This window comes from Malania oleifera, chromosome 10 (genome assembly GCF_029873635.1).
Source record: "Malania oleifera isolate guangnan ecotype guangnan chromosome 10, ASM2987363v1, whole genome shotgun sequence".
Classification (NCBI taxonomy): Eukaryota; Viridiplantae; Streptophyta; class Magnoliopsida; order Santalales; family Ximeniaceae; genus Malania; species Malania oleifera.
This window is the reverse complement of record NC_080426.1, coordinates 14,801,395-14,824,058: the sequence shown is the minus strand read 5'-3', so window position 1 is coordinate 14,824,058 and position 22,664 is coordinate 14,801,395. Positions and strand designations below refer to the sequence as shown.

The window sequence follows — 22,664 nt, the reverse complement described above, 5'->3', positions numbered from 1 at the left end:
ATTAATTAATAATTCAGGTAATTCGGTCAATCGAATTAATATTTTTCATACTCAGAATTGAATACTGAAATTTTTAAAATTTGTTACTGAATCGAATCGAACCGAACCGAATCGAACCAAACCGAACGTAACCTATTCTTTTAAATCAAATCAAATTGATCGAAATCAATCAATTAATTTGAGTAAACCCGAATTACGCGCCCCTACCGCCAACGTATTAGCAGCCGAATATATGAAATCGTGTAATTCCAATCTGCTTGCACGGATCCATGCCAGTCCCTGTCATTTAGCATATTCACGCATCCTCGCAATCATCACCCACGACGCGCTGGCCAGTCCCATTGCCTCACCACCTCGTCAAGGTCGCCAAGCCAGGCGCCAGCAGTGTAGAGGGTTGGTGGACTTTGCGCACCCTGCGCCCTCTAGAAGCCACCAGCCCCAGCTACTCCTCCTAGAGGCCCACGACTGTACTCTGATTTTTTATTTCTCCATCTCCCCTCTATCAGTCTGTCTGTTCGCGAGGATATTGCAATAAGCGTGAACCCAGCTATCCGATGGCAGGTGAAATTTGATTCTAATGTTTTTTCCTTATATCCAACTCTCTTCGATGGTCCCTATTGTTATTTCCCATTTCTGTTTCCATGTTTTGGTATTGGTATCGTTTTATTTTTCCTTGATTCAGCTGCACTGTTTGGGTTAGCTTAAAATGCTTGTTTAGAGAAGGCTGCTTTTTTTTTTTTGGGAATGCGGATGCCCTGGAGTTCGATAATCTTGAATTTTTGATTGTAGTTCTACTGTGGAATTTCTCGTGCCCGTTTTGATTATTCTCAATTCGACTTCAGTTCCGTTTCCCTTCGTACAGGGCAAGCTGCAATTTCCATTTCAAGTTTCAATTCCACTAACTCAACTCTGGGAAATTCGTGTTTCCACTGTTTTAACCTTTTAAATGCGATTCCGTTGGGCTCCGTTAGGAACTTGAAAATGTATTTGGCTTTGGGCTTGAAGGACATATGATCGGTCTTCTATTTTTCCCTATTGGAAAATCCCCAGCTAAAGAGGAGAGAGCTACTATTGATACTGACTCTATTTGGACTTAGGTTTAGGACTGCAACTCTCTCGAAGAGAGAAGACTTGCCCTAGGGAAAGGCTTTTGAAACCTTCCCGCCCATCAGCAGATCGAGTTAATTTGTATTTTATAGCAAACCTGCAAGAGAAGGAAGGAACTCTACTAACGGAAAAAAACAAATATACTCCCTGAAAGAAGGAAAGCGAGGTCAAGGGAAAATATCAAGAAATTGAAGAATAAAATGAACAATACATCAAATCAAAATATTTTGATTCTATATATTAATAATATTTAACTTTTTTATATTTTTAATCATGTTAAGATAAATTTTTGTCATGAATAAGGTCGGAGATACCGACCAGAGGGGAATCCGAGCAGATCCAGGGGCTTGGACAAGGTAACTTGTCACTAGCGAACTCAGACAGAAGGGTTCCGAGTTGATCGTCAGATCGAAGATGCCGAGCAGGTTGAAGGGCTCGGATGAGGTGGTTCGCTACAGGGGAGCTCGAATAGAAGGGTTCCGAGCTGATTGTCAGATTGAAGATGCCGAGCAGGTTGAAGGGCTCGGACGAGGTGGTTCGTTACAGGGGAGATCGAGCAGAGGGCTTGAGGGGCTCGGACGAAATGGCTGGGCGCAGGGGAGTTCGGACCGAGGGTTCGGAGCTGAGGTCGGCAGAAGAGGCCGAACCGAGTGGGGGGTTTGGGTGGGTCGGCCACTGGCAGGTCAGCTCTTCGCAGCCCGAGTCGTCGTGGGCTGAGGCGTGGATCACGTGGTAGCTGGGCTGGGTGCTGGGCCGAACTCCCTCAACGGCTCATTAGTTTCTTAAGTGTTAAGGGGCCAACTGTAGTAGAGCGCATGGGGTATTCCAGAATAGTTAGTTAGAGTTTGTTATGTATAAAGTTAGGGGTCAGCGGGAATACAAGGGGAGTAGAAAATTGGGAATCAATTTGTTTTTTTTGTTTCTGGAGAGTGGCTCTCTCGAACCAGCCAACCTGTTATTTCTTATTTCCATTTCCTTTGTATGCATTGGAGTATTAAATTCAGTTCATCTCTGTAATTTCATTCTCTTGCAAGTAATTCATTCAAGGAATTATCACTCGCTTGAGTTCATTACAAATTGTGTTGAGTTCATTCCATTTCAAGTGGGTTTATTACAATTTTTATTTTCAATAATATTTGATATAAAAAAGAAAAATATAATAGAAAATGAGTTTTCTCCTCCTTTTCCTTTTCTTTCCTTTTCTCTGATAAAATCCTTCATCCAAACACACCTTTAGATAGCAGGGAAACTGTCCCTTCAAAGCTGAACCCCACTAGGTCTTTAGTTGGAATTTTGAATTATCATGCATGCTTTCAGGCTACCTATGTCTCTGTCGACACACTAGTGCGTTATGAGTCCGTATATAATGCCCGGGTTATTGTTTGTTACTCTATCCCATGCTTCTCTCCCTTGGGGTCTGGATGATGTTCCCTTAAGATATTCGGAGTGCAGGTTTGTGAAGCTTTGGGCTTACAACTTACAAGGTGCTACGAAGAATCATGAAGTTGTTTGATGAGAAGTGATTTACTGTTTGGAGTGTGCTGGATTGTTAGCTTCTTGTTCTTGTGAAAGTGTCCTCGACTGAAAAAAGGAGTGAACTTAGCTTGCTAAAGGCTGTGAATGAATGGGAATTGAATTGTACTTTTGCTGTCGAAAATGGAGAAGGGTTGCAAAATATTGCACGTAGTTATTTTTATGTAATTCATGCAGAACGGCCTCTGATTAGTGTATTTGGAAAATAACAGATAAACATACCAACACAAAGCACCCAATTATTTGTACACAATTCCTGCCGTATGTAGCTTCATTGTCACCTCTAGCACAAATTATGCCTCAAGATTTAAATCCATATCTGTTAATCTCTGTTTGTAAGCAACATGATCAATAATGAAAATTTAAATTTCTTTTAAAATGGTTTTTGCACAAGAAATTTTTGGCTTTTGATTAAACTCTTACTAGACTGGAAGCTGATAGAAATTGCAAATTTCCATGCAGCAACTTCAGGGAAGGTTATCCAAAATATTTTTCAAGCACATTGCTGCCAACAAAATAGGCAGTTTGGCACCCAATACCGAAGGAACTATTGTGACCCTGACGTGCGCAGCTTTCTTCCCTTTCAAGGAAGGAAGTTAGCATGGACTGCCTTCTCTTCCATGCAATTGCGCAACGTACCAAAATACCAGAGTGGTTTTGTTAACCAACGAACTGTTTTCTGCAACGGTCTGTTCTAGACTCTCACTATCCAGGTTGATATCATAAGCAATCATCACATTTCACCATTTAAATATTTCATATACACGGCCATTCTATTTCTACATTGAGTTTTGATCCATAATTTCTAAAAATAAGTATTTCTGTTTCATTGTTATGTCATGTTGGTTATGTAAAAGAGGCAGACCAATTTGAGCTGCTGTGATCATGCCAATACCATGTCTGTGAACATATTCTTTATTTATGATAATTATTTATTAGTTTGTGAACTTTCCTGCAGCTGCTCCATCTACTACTGCAGTTCTGCCTCTTGAAAAGGTTGACTTTCTGAAGCTTCAAAATGGCAGGTAGAATCAATGCCCAAACCATCTGGTTAAAGTTAAACATAGTGTATGGTTGAATTTAAATTTCCATCTAGACGAACTTAGTTATCTTGAAAATTTTCACAAAAAATTGATTTAGTACATTGATAATCTTTCTGTTTATTGTTTCCAACTTTTCATCTAATATTTTTTTTGTGGCTATGGATGGTTAATTGGAGTCATGATCTACATCTGATTATTGCATTGCTTTTAAGATGAAAATTTAATTATTATTATTTTTTGGGGTGGAGAGGGCGGGGGGAGAGTAGTAGTAGTATGTTCGTTTACTCTGCATAGGATACCTGAGGACAAAAGATCCTGAGAGGCCAAAGTGGTTAAATACCTATGAGGCATCATACTTCCATAATCATTCTTAGATCACATGCATAGTTACTAATGCATTCAGTAATTCATAGACAACTTTCAATATGCTGAAATTCGAAAGCTTCACCTTGGTCTGAATTGCAGAGACCTGTGTTTTTTGCAAAACTTTGCTTGGGCCGGTTGTTGCGACCCCATTTTTGAGGTGGCGATCCTTCATTTGAAGTAGCTGGGCTATTTGCCATGTTTCTCAGGTAGAGTTGTTTTGTACTTCTAGGGTTTTCTCTACTTGCCCACATGTATCGGTTTTGGGTATGTGTACCCTTTTGTTGAAGGTCGTTGAGATTTTCCTGGGAGTCTCATACTTGGTGGTTAAACTCAATTGCTGCAATGCTGCTGCTGGGGAGGTCTAGCGATTAGTGCAATACAGTGATGCTAAAGTGTAACTTCTCCTTTCTCAATCTAAAAGGTAGGTAAAAAGAAAATGAAATGGTCATTTTTCAAAACCATACTCATGACATCCTCCCTCCTCTCTCACTTCACCGTTTTAGAGAGAGTTGCACTTTCATATCTTAACTAGAAATGGCTGGGGAGAAGTACGGTTCCTTTTCGAAGAAATCCAGTGGTTAGGGGTTGGAGTAGGAAAGTTGTGGCTGGGATGGCAGACCCAAAGCTTTGGAACTTGGGCATGGGCAATTACAGATAACAATTTTGTGAAAAGGGGAGCAAAGCTAAACTCAGTAAAAAAAAAATATGCAGTACAATGTTTTATACTTTTTTTCATATTTATTTGAAATGTGATGAAGTAATTAACTTATTATTTTTCCAAGCCATAACCTTTTTCTATAAGCAATTCTAATATTAAGTTTTATTTTTTAAAAAATAAAAATGTGACTATAGATAATAAATAGTCTTGAATATATTTATACACTAATTTTTATGCTTACATGTTTTAATTTTTCATTTTCAATAGTTTGGAGACAATCTATTTTTGAGAAAATTGTTGATTCAATGCCTAATTTTTTTTTTCAAGAAACAATGATAAAAAATTGTTGTATTTGAAAAAATGAACATATGATATACACAAAAATGCATGTGTACATATATATATATATACGTGTGCGTATGTGTGTGTATTAAGTATGCAACAAGCATATTATCAGAATATAGCTTTATCAATGTTAGAATAAGTTCTAGAACTGAATTTTTGAGTAGTAAAATGAATATTTTATTAAAAATTAGGGTAAAGGACATTGATCTCCTTTGAGGTTTGATGGAAAGCCACAGACCTCCACCGAAGTTTCCAAAATCTCAAGGACCTCCCTAGAGGTTTCAAAAATTCTACATACCTTCCCGAGGTTTGCTAAAAAACACGGACTTCCTCTTATGTTTAGCAAAAAGACAATCCATGGATATAAGTGTCCCAAAAATCAAATGTCAAGAGAGGTGTGTGAAACTTTTGAAACCTCAGGAGGGTCGGGGATTTTTGAAACCTCAAGGAGGTCCATCCTTTTTGCCAAAACTCAAGGGAGGTCAGTGTCTTTTGTCCAAAAAATTATTTTCATTAAGTGTAGATTTTTTTATTTGCTTTGCTGTAACTTATCACAATGTCATCATGATTCATTTTAGGAGAACTCATTGAAGTATTTAAGCTTGGGTATATAAGAAGTTTTAAGTAAATTGTATTTTTTGAAGTTTTGGAGAAAGATTCAAGTTTTAGTATTTAATATACGAGAAAAGAGTACACGAATATTGTAAACATATTTTATGAAATACTTTAGTTATATTTTTATTTATAACTTAGTAGAAGATAATTTTTCCCTTAGGATCTAGAGGAACAAGACATAGATTGATCTTGACAGGTCTTAGATTCTAAATTTGGACTAGAGTAAGGAGGGACAATTTTTTCTAGAAGGGGCAACTGTGAAATATTAGCGAATAAATTTAAAATTATAATAGGATTTAAAAAACTGGAGCCGCCCCTGGCCCCCTTTGAATCTGCCACTGGATATGGGTCTCTTTAAAGTAGAACGATGTCACATTTTTTTCTTTGTTTATTATTTATGGTAATGAAATCATTATATATAGTACGAAGGGGCTATAAGTTGTTTTTTTTTTTTTGGGTTTTAGCCTCGTAATTATTCCTTAATCCATCTTGGGCTAATTATAGAGCAAATACAAGCATTACGCGAAAACATGTTTCTCATCATAATGTGTTTGCTTGCTATAATTGTGCCCTTCCGAGAGAATTGATTAGCTATAATTCATGCATATAAGAATCTTAATTGGCTAGTTGCAAGTAGCCTTAAGACTATAGAACAAAGGAGTACTTCAGGTCTACACCGAGTTATTGATGGTGGTTCTCAAATGTCAGAACAGAATGGTGTATGATGAATTAGAATGCAATTGGAATAAAGAACAGGAAGAGGTTAACTATCCATGTTATACAATGTGAGTTTAGTAACTGGGAGTTATTAACTAGGAATGCACAAGAGAATTCACTTCTGTCCAAGAAGGTGATCTGTTAACAGAAAGGGTGCTGTTCTCAGTGACATTCTATTTCATTCCTATAATAACATCTCAACAGCATAGACTCCAGTACTTTGCATCCATATGGCACTTTGTCTTTGTATCTCCTTTACGCTTTGAAGGATCTCTGTCTTTTTTCCTTTTCTTTTTTGGTTTGCTTATTTTTTGATAACTTCGCACCTGTCTAGTTGGTCCCAATTGCATTTTGTAGTTGATAACCAATGTGGAACTCTGTTACATCATGGAGACATGGATCCTTGAAGATATCGTTTATTTATCATGAAACATTATTGCCAATATTTTTTAATGTGGCTTTCAAGCTGTGGTGATGTGATTGCCTCTTATTTATATATTTTTCTACTCTAACAAGCACATGGTTGGTATTGTTCCACATAGACTAATGCTCATTCTTACAGTGATATCCGAGGTGTTGCTGTTCCTGGTGTGGAGGGAGAACCTGTTACTCTAACAGAACAAGTTGCAGAAGCCATAGCGGCTGCCTTTGCTGCATGGTTATCCGAAAAGAAGAAAGCTGATGCATCTCAACATCTGAAAATTTCCATTGGTCATGACTCCCGAATATCTGCGCTAAAACTTCAGGTATTTATCTTCAATGAATTATTCATTATCAGTAAAAGCAAGCTTTTGACTATCCAAATGAACAACTGGAATTTATCTCATCCTTGAATAGCTGACGTGATATTTATTTGTTTGTTATACTATCTCTCTTTGTGTGAGAATTTTTATGGATAGCAGGACTTGCCTCCCTATGTGCCTTTTTGCCATTTATCTTTTTCAAGTTGTCGTGTTTGTACCATGGCTTTTGAGGAGAAAGGGCAAAGAATTGGTGTTGAGACCCTTATAAGTAGGACCTCCTCTGCTCTTTAATTTTAACAAAAATATGTAATAAGATATTTGGTGCATCTATGTTTTGTGATCCATAGGGCCTCGGATCAATGGTAAGGTTGCTCCTTTGTGACCATTTGGTCATGGGTTCGAGTCCAGGGAAACAACCTCTGTCCATAAAAGCAAGGGTAAGGCATACACTGTGACTACCCTCCCACTACCTAACAAAGTGGGGAGCCTTGTGGCTGAGGGACGCCTGTTTTTTTATGTTTTGTGATCCATGAAATGAGAAGTAAAAAAAAAGGATATCATCGAAAAATCTTTCCATTGTGCATATCACTCTCTATTGCTGTAACCAATGATTGTAAATAATGGAGAGCATTAATATTCAGGTCATTTGTGCACCAATAAGTACCCTTTATTAAGTCTAATATGAAGTTGGTGACTTGCTGTTTGTTCATCTAAATCTTGTCAACTTATGATAATGTTTTATTTTTTGAGTTGCACAATGTCTCACATGCACACGTATTTATGGTTCTAAACTTCTGATTAGTGTGGCACTCACATATTGTTCCCAATTGAACTCTTGGAGTGCTCATTAGATGATAGAAAGGCCACTTCTTTTCAACTGACATTTGCTCAATTAGAATCACATAATTCTGGAATCTCTGCAGCTGTTTATGCAGGAGTAAAGTTTAGATCATAGGTAAAATCCGGCTTCTGGAGGTAATATTGAAGGAAAGATCTCTGATAATGTTGCATTCATCAAGCTTGTGCATCTTAGCTGATCTTTCCATTGTTATATAAACATAATGCAGAATGTAGAGTGTCTTTAAGAGGAATCCTACTCTATTACCTTTTTGGTTTTGTGGCAAGTTTAATTAGGGAAATTTACAAACTACTAATTTTATTAGTTACTGAGAGATGATTCAACTTTCAGGATGCAGTTTCTCTAGGAATCGCTGCGGCTGGTCTGGATGTGGTTCAATATGGGTGAGTGGTGAAGGTTTTCAATCTTTGTTACTGTTTTGCAGGCTATAATTGTGTTGACAGAGATTTTGTGCTTGAAAATCATTTCAATATTTAGTTATTGATCCCCAACTACTTCAGCTGGTTGCCCATAACGGGTGTAATCATTTGCTTTGCATTTAACTCTGGGCAAATTGCAAGAACCTCCTTTGAGGCTTCCGACATTCACACTTCTTTTGCAGTTCCAGATAATGATCTTACATCCCTTGAGTTTTAATACCCTTTGTGGTCATAACCCTTGCCATTACTGTTACTAAAAAGTGGTTGACATGATGACATCAGGGACAAAATTTTTAGAAAGATGACCTTGTGCTTTGATGAAATGAAATGAGGATAAAATTGAAGGTTGGCAACTGATGGGAGGAGCGAAGAGTTTTTCTCCTGCTTTATATATACTAACCATTTTGCTTTAAGTTTTTTTGTTTTGGTGTAACATTAAAATGAGAAAGACAATATATTAAGATAAGGAAAAAAAGGCAGTCCTTCTGACCAATATTTGCACGATAAAATATATTTTTAGAGAGAGAGAGAGAGAGTGAGTGGAGAGCATGTTAAATTTAATTGTGGGGTTCACGTCCCCTTTTGTATGGAGAGTTTTGTAATTTACCTGTTATATGGCGTCGTGGTTATGGCAATGATGCTAGTGTTTTTAATATTTCTTGAAATTCTTGTACAATCATCAGAGGAACTTTGTTGTTTTTTCTGTTACTAATTGTTACCTGGAAATGTTGATTAATATCATTGCCTATGCTGATTAATATAAATGCCTTCTGTAGATTAGCATCTACACCAGCAATGTTTAATAGCACCCTCACTTGTGACGACCAGTTTTCATGCCCAGTTGATGGGTCTATTATGATAACAGGTAATATAGATTGATTTTTTTTCTCAATGGGTTTGGGTGCTGCTTGAGAATACAGCCACATAATATGGCCATAACTGCCAATTAATTTTTTATCTCAATTAGAATTATAGCTTACCCAGGTTTGGATGCTTTTTAATTACTTTGCCATTCGGGTTTACATAATTTAACAACATGATAGAAATGGGGATGCCATCCTCTCTACATAAAAGTAGGGGTAAGGCTGCATACACTGTGACGACCCTCCCCTTACCCTTGCGAAGCGGGGAGCCTTTTGGCCCGGGGACACCCCTATTGAAATAGGGATGCCTTTGAACTGCGGTAAGAATATTTTTGTTATGTGCTGTTTTCATTAAGTGAAGCTTTTTATTTGTGTTCTGGAAACAGCAAGTCATCTCCCATACAACAGGAATGGATTCAAATTCTTCACAAATGCTGGAGGGCTTGGAAAAGCTGACATTAGAGACATCTTGGAGCGTGCTGCAAATATATACAATAACTTTGCATCTGAAGGATTGATAACTTCAGAAAGAAATGCCTCTGCTTCAGTGAAAAGAGTTGACTATATGACTGTTTATGCATCTAATCTTGTAGAGGCAGTACGCAAAGCAGCAGGAAATATAGGTAACTGTATTCTGAGATGTTTCATTTATCTTTAGTAATGGAAATTTAAAACTCTCTTTGGAGGGTTAATTCATTTTTTTTCATGTTGTGTGATTTAATTTCATCTTGTGTATTAGTCTAGCTTTGTTTTGATCGACATTACTTTCACCACCCCTTTCATCCTTTGGCGCTCTTTTCCTGAATCTTATACTAGTTATTGTTTGGTATTTTTTTGCTCAGAGAAACCATTGGAGGGGTTCCATATAGTTGTTGATGCAGGGAATGGAGCTGGAGGGTTTTTTGCTGTAAGTTTCTTTTTTGAAGTGCTATTTTTTAAGTTGGAAAATAAAAATTCATTAAAGGGCATCAAGGGGATGTAGTCCTAGTACAAACAAAGGGAATCTTCTGCATTGCAGGTTGTCAAAAAAATCAAGAATTACAAGGGAGTCAACAAAAAATAAACCATAACGTCTGTCAGGTCTTCGGTAATGTGCATGGGCATGGCTGATTCCTCAAAAGCTGTCTTATTTCTTTTCCTCTAAACTAACCAAAAGATGACAAGGAGAATAAGGGACAAAAAGCTTTTGTCCTCTCCTTGCTGGAGCAAATGCCTTTCCAGGCCCACAGCTCTTCTTTCACTGTTTTGGAAGTAACATTGCTGTTTGGTCAGAGAGAAAGCTAAATCTCAAAGTGTTCTGGTCCAGGAGCAGTGTAAAAGATGTATCAGTAGGTTCAGGATTTTATAAACACAAAAAGCACCTCTTAATGAGAGGCAGTCCACTTTTCTGCAGGTTATCCACAGTGAGAGTTTTCTCATAGTTGCCTCTCGCACAAATAAGGCCATTTTTGTGGGGGTGCTGCAGTTATCCAAATGGGCTTCCAGGGAAAGTTGTTACAAATTTCAGCCTGTGGATTGAGTTTCCTATAATAAGATCCGACTGTAAATCTACCATTCTTGTCCTGGATTTAATTTGGACCAATAGCTGAGTTCTGCAGATTTTTTATGAACTACCATAATAATCAGTAATCTGGCCATTTTCCCAGCCTGAAAGCACTTCTATTCAAGGGGAACGTACCAGAAAATCCCTGGTCAGAAATTTGAAGATGAATACTGACAAGGGCATCTGTGTTACAGGACAAACTGAAAATGGAAAGCAATTTAATGCTTTGGGGAGAATGGTTGCACCATATCATGCTAAAATTGAAAGCTTATGAGGGAGAAAAAAATCATCACACCCTTTCCTAGTGGATTTCCAAACTCCAACTTCATGTGCTCTCTCCCAGCTTTTTTGATCCAATCCTTATTATGCTGACATGAATCTCCAAAGCTGATCCCTCTCTTTCATGAATCTCCCAAGCCTTTTTCATTTTTTTTTAAATGCCCCTCTCTTTCAAAACAATTGTTGTTTTTGTTATTGTTAGATTTCCACTTTACCTAAAGCCTTAAGCTATTAGGCTGTGTGCCAACAATTTATTTCAAGCTTTGACACTCCCCCACATGCTAAGGTGAATGAGTGGTATAACATTAAAAGACTAATTAAGGAATGAACATATTCGTGCCAAGTTAGGTAGCTCCTGTAGAAGATAAGATAAGTGAGGGACAACTTAGATGGTTTGGGCATTTGCAATATAGGCTAAATAGTGCAGCAGTAAGGAGTGAGCTAGTTACCTTGAGGGGCAATAGAATGGTAAAGGGTAGACCTAAAATAACATGGGATGAGATAGTGAGTTAGGATTTAATAGCCCTGAATTTGTCAGAGGAAATTGCCCAAGATCATGTAAATTGGTAGAAAAGGATTCATGTAGCCGACCCCACTTAGTGGGACTTGAGGCTTGGTTTGTTGTTGTTGTTTTTTATTCTTTTGATAATGAAAGATATATTGAGAAAGAGAATTTACAATCAGAGCAGGGATACTAAATCCTCAAAAAGAAGAAAAATAAAAAAAGTTAAAAGAACAAAAAAGGAAATAAAAAAATGAAAAAAATAAAAATAAAAATCTGAAATTAACCAAGAAAGCCTCTCTTTAATCCCTTCTTATCATAGTTCACTGAACACTTCAAATTCGCTAATTCCCTATGATCCTTCTTCACTTTAGATTTACCCCATCAAGCCTAACTTCATTTCCTCCATGATCAGCCAACATGAGGCCCAAGCTATCCAGCATATGTTGAGTTTGAATGTCTTTATCAGTAGATACTTGAACTGGAGCGGGTTGAATTCCATCTTTTACCTTCAGTTCTTCTATAGAAATATCATCCTCAAAAATATTAATTCCATCTAAACCTTCTAGAGGAGGAGGTGGCACATGTGTTAAATCCTCTAGAGAATCAGAAAAAGAGTTGGAAGAAAATCCTTGTTGCTCCCAAATTTGATCCAAAAGTAAACCCTTGTCAATTTCTAAATCATCACTACCCACGTTATCATCTGATACATCCCCCTCCCCTCTCTCTTTACTATCATTACTTATATTAACCCTCTCAACGATTGGCTCCTCCACTAAAGATTTTGTTTTGTTTTGTTTTGTTTTTTTCGGTCACTAGATGAATCCTGATTATATTCAAAATACTTCTTCCTTTCAAAGCCCATTTGCAGAGTCTTATTATGAGCCACGTTTCAACTCTTCTAATTATCCGAATTGACTCCCTTATCATCTAAATTCCCTTCCAAACCAACAATAAAATCCTGATTTTCAACTCCACGAGAATCAGCATTCTTAGAAGATCCCCCAAACTCAATCTTGGAATCCCGCTTACTAGCATTTTCTCTAGAAAAGGACATGCATTACTCTCTAGAATACTAGTAGAGTTTCTAGCCTCCCATCTATTTGGAGTGTTCTTGTTTAACACTCCTCCCACACGTGCAGCCTAATAGCACGTGGGGAGATAACACATTATAAATAACACTCATAACAGGGAATACGATAATTTTTAAACACTGCACGATAAATGCAAGCAATGAGACTAGAACTCAAGATCTCCTGGTAACTAGCTTTGATACAATGTTAAGACTGGGGAGTCCTCAAAGGCTGGCTTGATATACATGGGTAGGCACCAACATGACCTAAAAGTTTAAGCTGTTAGGTTGTGGGCCCAAAATGTATAGTTGTGTATCAAGCTTTAACACTCCCTCGCATGTGCAGTCCAACAGCATGTGAGGGTTAAACAAACGATAAACAACAACCGTTATAGGGAATAAGTTAATTCTCGACAAACAAACAACAAACGCAGGCAACAAGACTAGAGCCCAGGACCTTTAAGGCCAGCAATGTATTTCAAGTTTTTGCAGTTATCATCATCTATTTATTTAAAGTTTTGAACTGTTTTTGAGGTTGCCAGCCCAGACTTCAAAATGCTATTAGACTTTTACATTATGTTTAATTTAAGTGTTGGTTCATCACTATTATTTCAATCCATGTTTCTTGTGTTGATCTTGTCAACCTCCTCTTTTTTTGGTGGCTGGGAATTTTATTCTCCAAATGAAAGAACAGAAATTAAGAATAAACTACTAAAAATGCTCCAGTGCACACTAATGCAGTTCTAAAGTTGAGCAACTGAGAAAAAAAGAGGCAGAAATTTTCTATAGCTAGAGGTATAGGACCTTGCCAAATGAAAACCAGATAACTTACAGCCTGAAAGGACAATAGTTGTGGGTTGTTGGTCCGGTTATTGGCACCCAAAGAAAGAGGGGGGGGGGGGGGGGGTTGAATTGGGTTTTTAAAACCTTTTCTCACTAATTAAGTCCAAACAATCATTGATCAGGTTAATATACGAAGCAAATAAGTATTCTTTCCAGCAAACTCAAATGACAGCAAGATTTATAGTGGTTTGATAAACTTGACCTAGGTCCAGTCCCCAAGTAAACTGCATGAGAGTTCTGCTATATCAAACCAATATTACGATCAATTGTGTGAACTGCACTCAGATAAACTTTGTCCAAAACCAGCACAAACACAAACCCAAAACAGCTACAAGCCAAGAATAACGTTCTGTTATACAACCCAGTCGGGCTAACTAGCCACTAGAAGCTTAAACAAGCAAACCACAAGTTTGAACAATAGTAACTACTGATTACTTGTGGCAAAATATTTTTGAGATAGAGATATTACAATATTCAAAGAAAATATCTCAGGCTTTTACTTAGTCAACCCAAAAGATGAGTTCAAAGATGATCTCAGTTGACTTTGTAAAAGTACAAAACTTTTGGCCTAGAGAAGAGATAAGAGTACAACTTCTTCTTAGTAATGCAAGACAACATACTGCTTTCAGTCACAGACAAATTCTCAAAAATCACAAGCACGAATGCACTCGACATAATCATGAATAATCTAATGGTTCTTGTTAAGGCTTGATATACATTGTTGGCCTACAATCTAACAACTTAAGCTTTTAGGTAAAGTGGTAATCTAATAGTTCTCTCGTGTGTCGTTTCTTTTTTGAATAATTTCCAGTATGTTTCATTCTGTTCTCTCCTTTTTGTATATATTGTCCGTGAATCAATTCCAGCATATATAGAGAGGAGTTTCTTGGTAGCTTGCTGGTAATCACTCAATGATCCAATTAGAATTATAAACAATCAATTGAGGTGATAATTGCCCATTAAATTTCAAATTTGAAATTCAAATAATTGTAGCAGAAATATTTAAAATCATGCAGTTTGAGCCAAATAAACCATTGCAGCTGAATTTAGAAGGATATCATACCTTTGTAAGATCATCATTTAGTTCATGATCATGGAAGTTAACAGATTTGAAGTTTTTTCAAAAAGAGGTTAATACAATTTGGAAATTAAATTAGGATTAGATTAATCAAAATCTGTATTCAAAAATATGCAATTTAAGCAAGATCTTCAAAGTATGATTAAGTCAACTTCTTTTTTTAAAAATCTTTGTTGAATGATAGGAATATACACACTAAAGACTCATAATTCGAATATTAAAGGAAATACAAACTTAGATTTTAAAATGAAAAACAGATATGTTGCAAAAGAGTAAAATGTTTAGGCAGTAGACAAGTTGTAAGACAAGTTCACACAGTACATAGACAAAACCTGTATGTAATAGCATGCAACCATGCATAAGATGTCTGAAGATCGTGTTTTGATAAGTCTAATGGAAATATAATATGCAGAGCTTTGTTATTGATCCTAACATTCTTGTCTTCTTACTCATAAACACTAAAACTATTGAGGTGGGGTTCAATGCATATATCAGAAGCTTGTAAAACAGTTCAAACATGGAAGGCTGAACACGTTCACTACTGAAAGGAGCAATCTCCTTTCTTAGTTTTGTGGTGTTTAAGCACGAAGATAGGAATCTTGGTTAAAATTTTGATTTTCCCCTTCTAACAATTTTAGCCTTATTCACAGTCCATTCACTATACCTTTCTTTTGTTTTAACATCTTGGCTTTTGGAACCCGAATTTTCTTGATGATCTTGTATGTGGCCAAATGCTAGACACACATATATTTTCAAATATTGTGGAAAGATGTGCATTGGTTTGGGACGTCTCATTAGTCCCTCAACAAAGCAAAGGCTTTTTGAAATGTCGGTATAGCTGGTACTTCAATCCAAACATGAGCAAATTTAAATTGCTACTTGACTTGATGGTATCAGCAGACAAGAAGTTACTGAGCCTTAGCAATAGTGCCACTCAATAATAAACATGGTTTATTCAATATTTTTGGTTGATGCAAAAACTAAACTAAATTTATTCGCTTTTCTAATTTTTATCGTGAACTGAATAACCATATAACCAAACTTGGCTATGTAGTTCGTTTTGGTTACTTAATTGGATTTTCTGGTTTTAATTGGGCCAAGATTTTTAAATATACCAAAAGGCTTTAGCCTTCTGTCCACATATTTCAAAATTTTTAAATGATAGGCAGGCCCAAGCTTAGATGGAAGGACCCAAGATTAGATGGAAGGGTTGCATGAACAGTTCCTTTGGAGTGGGAGAGGGCTATTTATAATGGTAGCATCCCTTCCTTCTACTCAAGTACAACTGATGTGGGGTATCCCATGATGAGTCTCATGGTACTCTTTGAGAAGTCTCACAATCTGAAGCAATTGAGGGGCTGAGGGAGAGGGAGATATGCTCCTTCTAAATATCCCTGTCAATTCTTTGGACGTCCCTTGGGTGTGTCCTTGTGTCTACCAGAAACTAGAAATTCAATGCCCCAACTTTTTAAGATTCACAAATATTATGTTATTTAAAACATATATACAACATTTTGATTTTGATTTATTTTTGCAGTGAAATTGAACTGATTAATTCAATTTTATTTTGTTATATGTTTCTAACTTAAATAGTTAAATTCATGTGAAGGTCTATGTATTCGCAGTGTTTCTGCAGCTGCTATTTTTTCTCCAAATTGATGGAGGGTGTTTTATCTCAATGCAGGCAAGGGTTCTTGAGCCTTTGGGGGCTATCACTACTGGTAGCCAGTTCTTGGAACCTGATGGTAATATTTAAATTTGAAAATTTGTTAGTTTGTTTCAATCGCAGTACATCTGGATGAGTTAGAAATGTGGGATCAGGTATGTTTCCGAATCATATTCCTAACCCTGAGGACAAGACAGCAATGAAAGCGATAATCCAGGCTGTCCTTGATAACAAGGCTGATTTGGGGATCATTTTTGATACAGATGTTGACAGGTGAGGGCGATTACTCTCCATTTTTTTCATTTTAAGTATTTAACATATTCATGAATTCTTTGGGCCCTGAATGAGTCTCTCTTTTAGATCTGCTGCGGTTGATTCTACTGGCCGTGAGTTCAACCGGAATCGGTTGATTGCTTTAATGTCTGCAATCATCCTTGAGGAAGTGAGTTTTTTTTTTGTTTTTGTTTTTTTTTTGTTCTGGTTCTGATTCATTAATAGCAGTTGTTTTAGAACATGGATTTTTCCTGTACAAAATTTAATAATTATTTTTTTCTTTTCGTGTTCTTTGTCTTAGCATTCGGGAACAACTATTGTCACAGACAGTGTGACTTCAGATGGGTTGACTACATTTATTGAACAAAAACTTGGTATGAGAAAAACTCAAATGATATAATTTTTGTTTCATATAATGAGTGTTTCAATATTTACAATATCTAATAGGAGGAAAGCACCACCGGTTCAAAAGGGGGTACAAGAATGTCATTGATGAGGCTATTCGATTGGTAAGATGTTATTTTCCCTCGAGCAGACTTAAGTGCACCACTTGAACCCATTGCTGCTAGTAGGCAGTCTAAGTCATGTCCAGGCAGATATAGCATAAAAGGTGATGACAAAAACAATGTTGATGCCAATGCTTTGTCCGGGCATGCATAATAAGCTGCCAATACAAAGATGGATGAAAGTAGTTGACATAGGCTTCTAGTTGGCAGTCTAAGTCATGGACAGGCAGATATAGCATAAAAGGTGACGACAAAAACAATGTTGATGCCAATGCTTTGTCCAGGCATGCATAATAAGCTGCCAAGACACTGATGGATGAAAGTAGTTGACATAGGCTTCATTTGGTACCACTTATTTAACAAGAAGATATTATCTATATTATTAATTATAGGAAGGGGAGGTAGTTTTCAATCAACATTTTTCCTCGTTATTTCTACAACGTTCTCAGCCTTGTGTGTTATCATTTAATGACAACATTTACAAAGCACGGATGCATAAGTAACTTAAAAAAATAATACATAAGTCATTTAACCAAATAATTTCAATTTAAAATTTTTAACAATTTCTATAACCACCCCATTATCTCCATAATTTCCATTCTTCCCAGAAAAAATGTTGTGGGGCAGACACATAGTGTCTACCTGCATAGCTAGTTATATGGATATAATAGAGTAATTAAACTATTATTGTTACTATTAAACTCTTATGACAGTGCTATTAGTCAAGTCAATACTTATTTTCTAATGTTACAGAACATTACCTGAAAACTTGTAGTACTTGTTGAAAAAGCACTTATTAGAGTGCTTATTAAGTTCAGTAGCTCTTTGATTCAGTATTTATCAATGAGTAGCACGCAACAAAGCCCAAACCGAGAGCTCAAGTCTCATACAGAGGCACTTAGCTTTACCATTTTGAGTATGTTCAACTAGTCATGATGAACACATACAGAAGCTCTTGTCATATTGCTTCTTAATGTAGCATGTGTGATTCTTAATGTTACCAACTCAGTACTTCGTGATATTCACACAAAAAGTTTTGATCATGCCTTTTAAGCTCCCCTTCTATCCCCTTTTTCCTTCCTTTTTCTCTTATTAAATAAACTGAAAGTACAAACAATGCTGATAGAACACTGTCGGAGAGGAGTCGCATCTGGCTATTGAAACCAGTGGCCATGGAGCTCTCAAGGAGAATCACTGGCTTGATGATGGTGCATACCTCATGGTAGGCTTTAGCTGTAATATCCTTGTGAATTTTCCTTTTACAAGCTAGATTAATTGACCATGCAATTGTATACCTATTTGGCTCTGATTACCTATCTTGCATGCTTACTGTGTCATATATCAAGTTTGTTACTTCCTTTCCATATACTTCAGGTCAAGCTCTTAAACAAACTAGCTTCAGCCAGAGCTTCCGGAATAGGTGGTGGCAGCAAAGTTCTGACTGATTTGGTAGAGGGTCTGCAGGAACCAGCCATTGCTGTTGAATTGAGGCTGAAGATTGATCAGAATCATGGAGATCTTAAAGGAGGGTATGCCAGCTTTCTTTGCCAGTGTGTATGTGGGGGTAGGGCGATGGTGGGGGAGATTGCTATATTTGCCTCTCCTCACTTTTCTATTAATGGGAACTCGCTTACTTTTTTAGAAATAACAATGATCACCTATAAGGTATATTAATTCCATCTGATGCCTCCTTACTCCTTTACACCTCTTGACTGTCAGGTTTGGTGATGATAACTAAGAAAATGATCAGTATTTAATTGAAAATGGTGATTTGCCCAACTCGACTCCTAAGAAAGTAATAGAGATTGGTTCTGTGGCTGCCTTCTGAGTAGGTCGCATTAATGAGGGCAAAATAGTTGCTTTAGGTTAAGTTGGGCAAGCAGTCTCTTGAATATTGGTATCATTGTTTAGAGTTTCAACTGATGGGGGTATGTGTTAGACCAGAAAGAATTTTGATGTTATTTATGAAGCACAAGGGTGGTCATTGCAAAGGCCGTACCCAGTGCACAAGGTTCCCACTTTGAGTATGGTCTGGGAGAGGTGGATGTCGGCAAGCCTTACCCCCATTTTTGGAGAGGCCGCTCCCAAGTCTCGAACCCGAGACCACCCATACTGAGGCGGAGGCACTTGCCATCACACCAAGGCACGGCCTCTAAGGGTGGTCATTGCAGTTCCTTTAAAATTTTTGGCTTCAGCAGAGTACATGGTTAGCTTTTATTGATTATACCTTTGATGTAAATTCACTGACACAATGAAGTTTTCAGATCTTTCCGAGAATATGGAGAGGCAGTGCTGAAACATTTGGAGAACTTTGTAGCTTCAGATCCAAGGCTTTGGAAAGCCCCGAAAAACTATGAAGGCGTAAGTTTGGCAACTCTTTAGACATATTTTTGAAATTGTCTTATGTAGGATTTGTACCATCCTCACTGCAGTATGCAGTCACCTGAAGTTAGTTCTAGCACCATTTATTGTAGGCACTTCATTTTGGCCTCGGTATGCATTGAACTCTCATTTTCTTGCTTGTTCATATGCCAGCAATTCTCTTCTACTGACTTTATCAGCATTGGTCATTGGCCCATTGTGTGGTTTTAGTTTGGGAAGATGAAGGGGAAGTTCTCTTTCTAAATGGATACTCTAGCACAGGGGATGTGGCTTCCAAAAGGAATAGTTAAATCTAAGAAGTTCGACACTGTAAAATTAAGTACTCCTGCATTTGCATTTGGAAAACAAATTATATGAAATTCAAGACATTGCAATAGAGCATCAAATGTCAGTTTCTTATTCTGTAATTGTGTGTGAAATCTTTATTTTTTCAGATACCTGGTCTCCTTAATCAAGTTCTTGTGTTTTTGATGTGTTTATAATTTTTTTTTTTTACTTTTTTCCGTCTTGAATTTGGTTTTCTGGCTCTTAGTTTCTGAGATGCGAGCTAGACATTGTGCAACTTGGGGAGTAGAATGATTCTCATTTTAAGGGCATTTTATGTTTAAGATTGTAGTGTGCAGTCATGTTTGCTGAAGTGCCTGATATGATTGTCCAGATGTATGCTAGAAATTTGCATGCACTAGATCTGAAGTACTTTTCTAGTTTTCTTTCAAAGCTACATTTACCCTTTTATACCAACGGTTATGTTTTCAATGCCGTTGCTGGCAAAAAATTTTCATGGCCAAGTAGGTCTTGGAAAAATGACAGTTCTCACCCCTACCATTTACCAGCCTAAACTATATTTAATAAATGGGCATGGGTGAACATGTTTAATTAAATGCGTCATATAGTGGTCAACCTATTTGACCGAATAATTAAATGGGTTGAAATGGGTCTTTCCACGTTAACTCAGTGCATGTTTAAGAGCCCCTCAGCCTTAGTTTCTCTCTCTCTCTCTCTCTCTCTCTCTCTCTCTCTAATCTTGTGAACTAGGGTTTCTTGATGCCTGCCATTCTCAAACTCTAGCTCCATGCTCTCCGTGCCCACCAGCCCCTTCTTTCTCCTTCTCTGGCTCTCTGTATCACAGCACACTAACCCATCAATTGTTCTCTGCAATTGTTTTGGTCAGTTAGGTTTGATTCATGTGCATTGATGGTGATTAGCCTCAGGAATTGTTGGGCATAAGACGAAGTAAAGGTGCAAGCTAAATGTTGGTACTGCTGGATGGGTTCTGAATTTGTAGGCCACAAAGATAGTAATGTTTTGAAATCCAGATATTTCTAGTTTGATTTGCATTCAACAGATTCAGAAAATTGGAAAAAAGAAATCCAATTATAAGCCTATCTTAAAGAGTGTGTTCAAGAGATAGTCATCTGATTCAAATTTCTAGATTTTCTTTTTCCTTTCTTGTCCTTTCTTGTAGTTTTTTTGGGAATCAAGTGAAAACTGAATGTAGTCCTTTCTAGGTATTTGTGCTACAAACTGGTGTAGGCAACAATTAAGTACCTCTTCCACAGAATATGGGAGCTGTATTTAGGAACCAATGAGCTCTAGATGGGATGGCTGAAGTTGCATTGCCATGACTGAATATGCCTCTTTGGTTGCCTTGCTGTGACGGTCTCACTGTAAGGTGCATAGGTTGACCTAATTGTAAATGGGTTAACCCAATTATAAATGAGTAGGGTGGTAAGTGGGTACAACCAACTTTGTGTAAATGGATTGTAATGGATAAATTGGTCATAAAAATAGGAGGTGCCGTCCTTTTTTCCAAAAAAAAAAAAAAAGGTCATAAATAACCCAACTCGTTTTTATCCAACCATTCCCCATACCCACCTATTTTAACATATCTTAAGGCCACTTTTTTTTTTTTTTTTTTGTATCACTGTTCTTTTCAATTTTTTACTTATATTTTGTTTTATTGTGTTCCTTGCGTGTTGTTGCTCATATTTTCATATGTGGTTGTATGAGTAGGTTCGAGTTTCTGGCTTTGGAGGTTGGTTCCTTTTGAGACTCTCGCTGCATGACCCTGTTCTGCCGCTTAACATTGAGGTAATACTAGCCCTTCCCAACAAAAGCTTTTCTAATTGCTGCTGTGCTACTCAGCGAGCATACTGCAACTGACCGGAAAAATATTGTAGGCACCCAGCCAGGATGATACAGTGAAACTTGGACTTGTCGTGCTCAGTGCTGTAAATGAGTTTTCCGCTTTGGATGTATCTGCTTTAAACAAATTTGTCCAAGTATAATGAGCTACTGGGCTGAGTGGCTACATTGATGGCCAATCCATGTCTCAAAACAGTCAAACTAGGTTGTTGCCAGAATTCAACTTCATCTGCAAGTGGTGTCTAGGAGCTGTGGGAACTTTGGGAAGTCTTGAGGACATGAGTTTTGATCAATAGCCCGAGAATATCACTGTCTAAATGTCATGTTTTTATCTGCAAACTCAGTGAGAAGGGGTGTGTGTGTGTGTGTGTGTGTGTGTGTTTGAGAGAGAGAGAGGTAATATTTTAGAATTACTAAAATCTGAATGATACCCCCAGGGGGAAATGTTGACATTATGCATAAAATGTATTTGAGTTTTGGTTTGGTGCGTCATCTGAGCATTTGACATAACTGCATGTGTCAGGGCAAGCTGACAATGGCTTCCTTGCCATTCATGAAGGATAATTGTTCAAGACAGTGGAAGTATCAGTGATCGCAGTAGTTCTAAATTCTTGCGCAATGTTTATATAGTGCTTTTGTTTACAACTCTAGTAGTCTTAGCCAAGACAGACAGCAACCTATAATGCTATCCAGTGGACACTACGCTTGTGGGGCTGCGTACAAGATTCTACTGTAGACATCACTTTTTGTGACTTGAAAATTTGTGTTTGGGTTTGGCTGTTGCACTTTTCTGGTGTTACACCTGTATATCAAGGACCAGCGTGCAAGGCAACTTGGGGTCTGAACCGGCAATTGATTGGTTTCAAAATGTGCCTCGTTGTGGATTTAACCAATCTATATTCCTTGGTGGAACCACCAAGCCAGCGAGCAATGCCCAAGGTCCTGGGCACAGTATTCTTATTGGATTTTCAAAATCAGGTATGTTTGGTACAATGATTAACCGCAACCTAATTAGGTTCCTATCTTTTTAGTAAAATTATAATAGAGAAGGTATGAGATGTTTGAGCCTTCTGTGAGCTATTACAGTAGCTATGCTGTCACATGTCA

The 22,664-nt window shown here is 37.4% G+C and overlaps 1 protein-coding gene across 2 annotated transcripts; it reads left to right on the top strand.

Moving 5' to 3' along the window:
* Window positions 1-232: 232 nt before the first annotated feature.
* Window positions 233-22,049, top strand: LOC131165657 (uncharacterized). 2 transcript variants are annotated; one of them, XM_058123631.1, is made up of 18 exons: window positions 250-561; window positions 3,103-3,327; window positions 3,599-3,665; window positions 6,947-7,130; window positions 8,317-8,369; window positions 9,182-9,270; window positions 9,655-9,891; window positions 10,111-10,175; window positions 16,270-16,330; window positions 16,407-16,524; window positions 16,612-16,693; window positions 16,826-16,898; window positions 16,972-17,033; window positions 18,157-18,252; window positions 18,405-18,559; window positions 19,295-19,391; window positions 21,426-21,503; window positions 21,593-22,049. In XM_058123631.1, exons 1-18 carry the CDS (start codon window positions 555-557, stop codon window positions 21,698-21,700), a joined length of 1,857 nt encoding a protein of 618 aa, XP_057979614.1. In that variant the 5' UTR covers window positions 250-554; the 3' UTR covers window positions 21,701-22,049. The 2 variants fall into 2 exon arrangements, with proteins under 2 accessions (XP_057979615.1, XP_057979614.1); XM_058123632.1 differs by lacking the exon at window positions 3,103-3,327 and having other exon boundaries at window positions 233-561.
* Window positions 22,050-22,664: the final 615 nt, after the last annotated feature.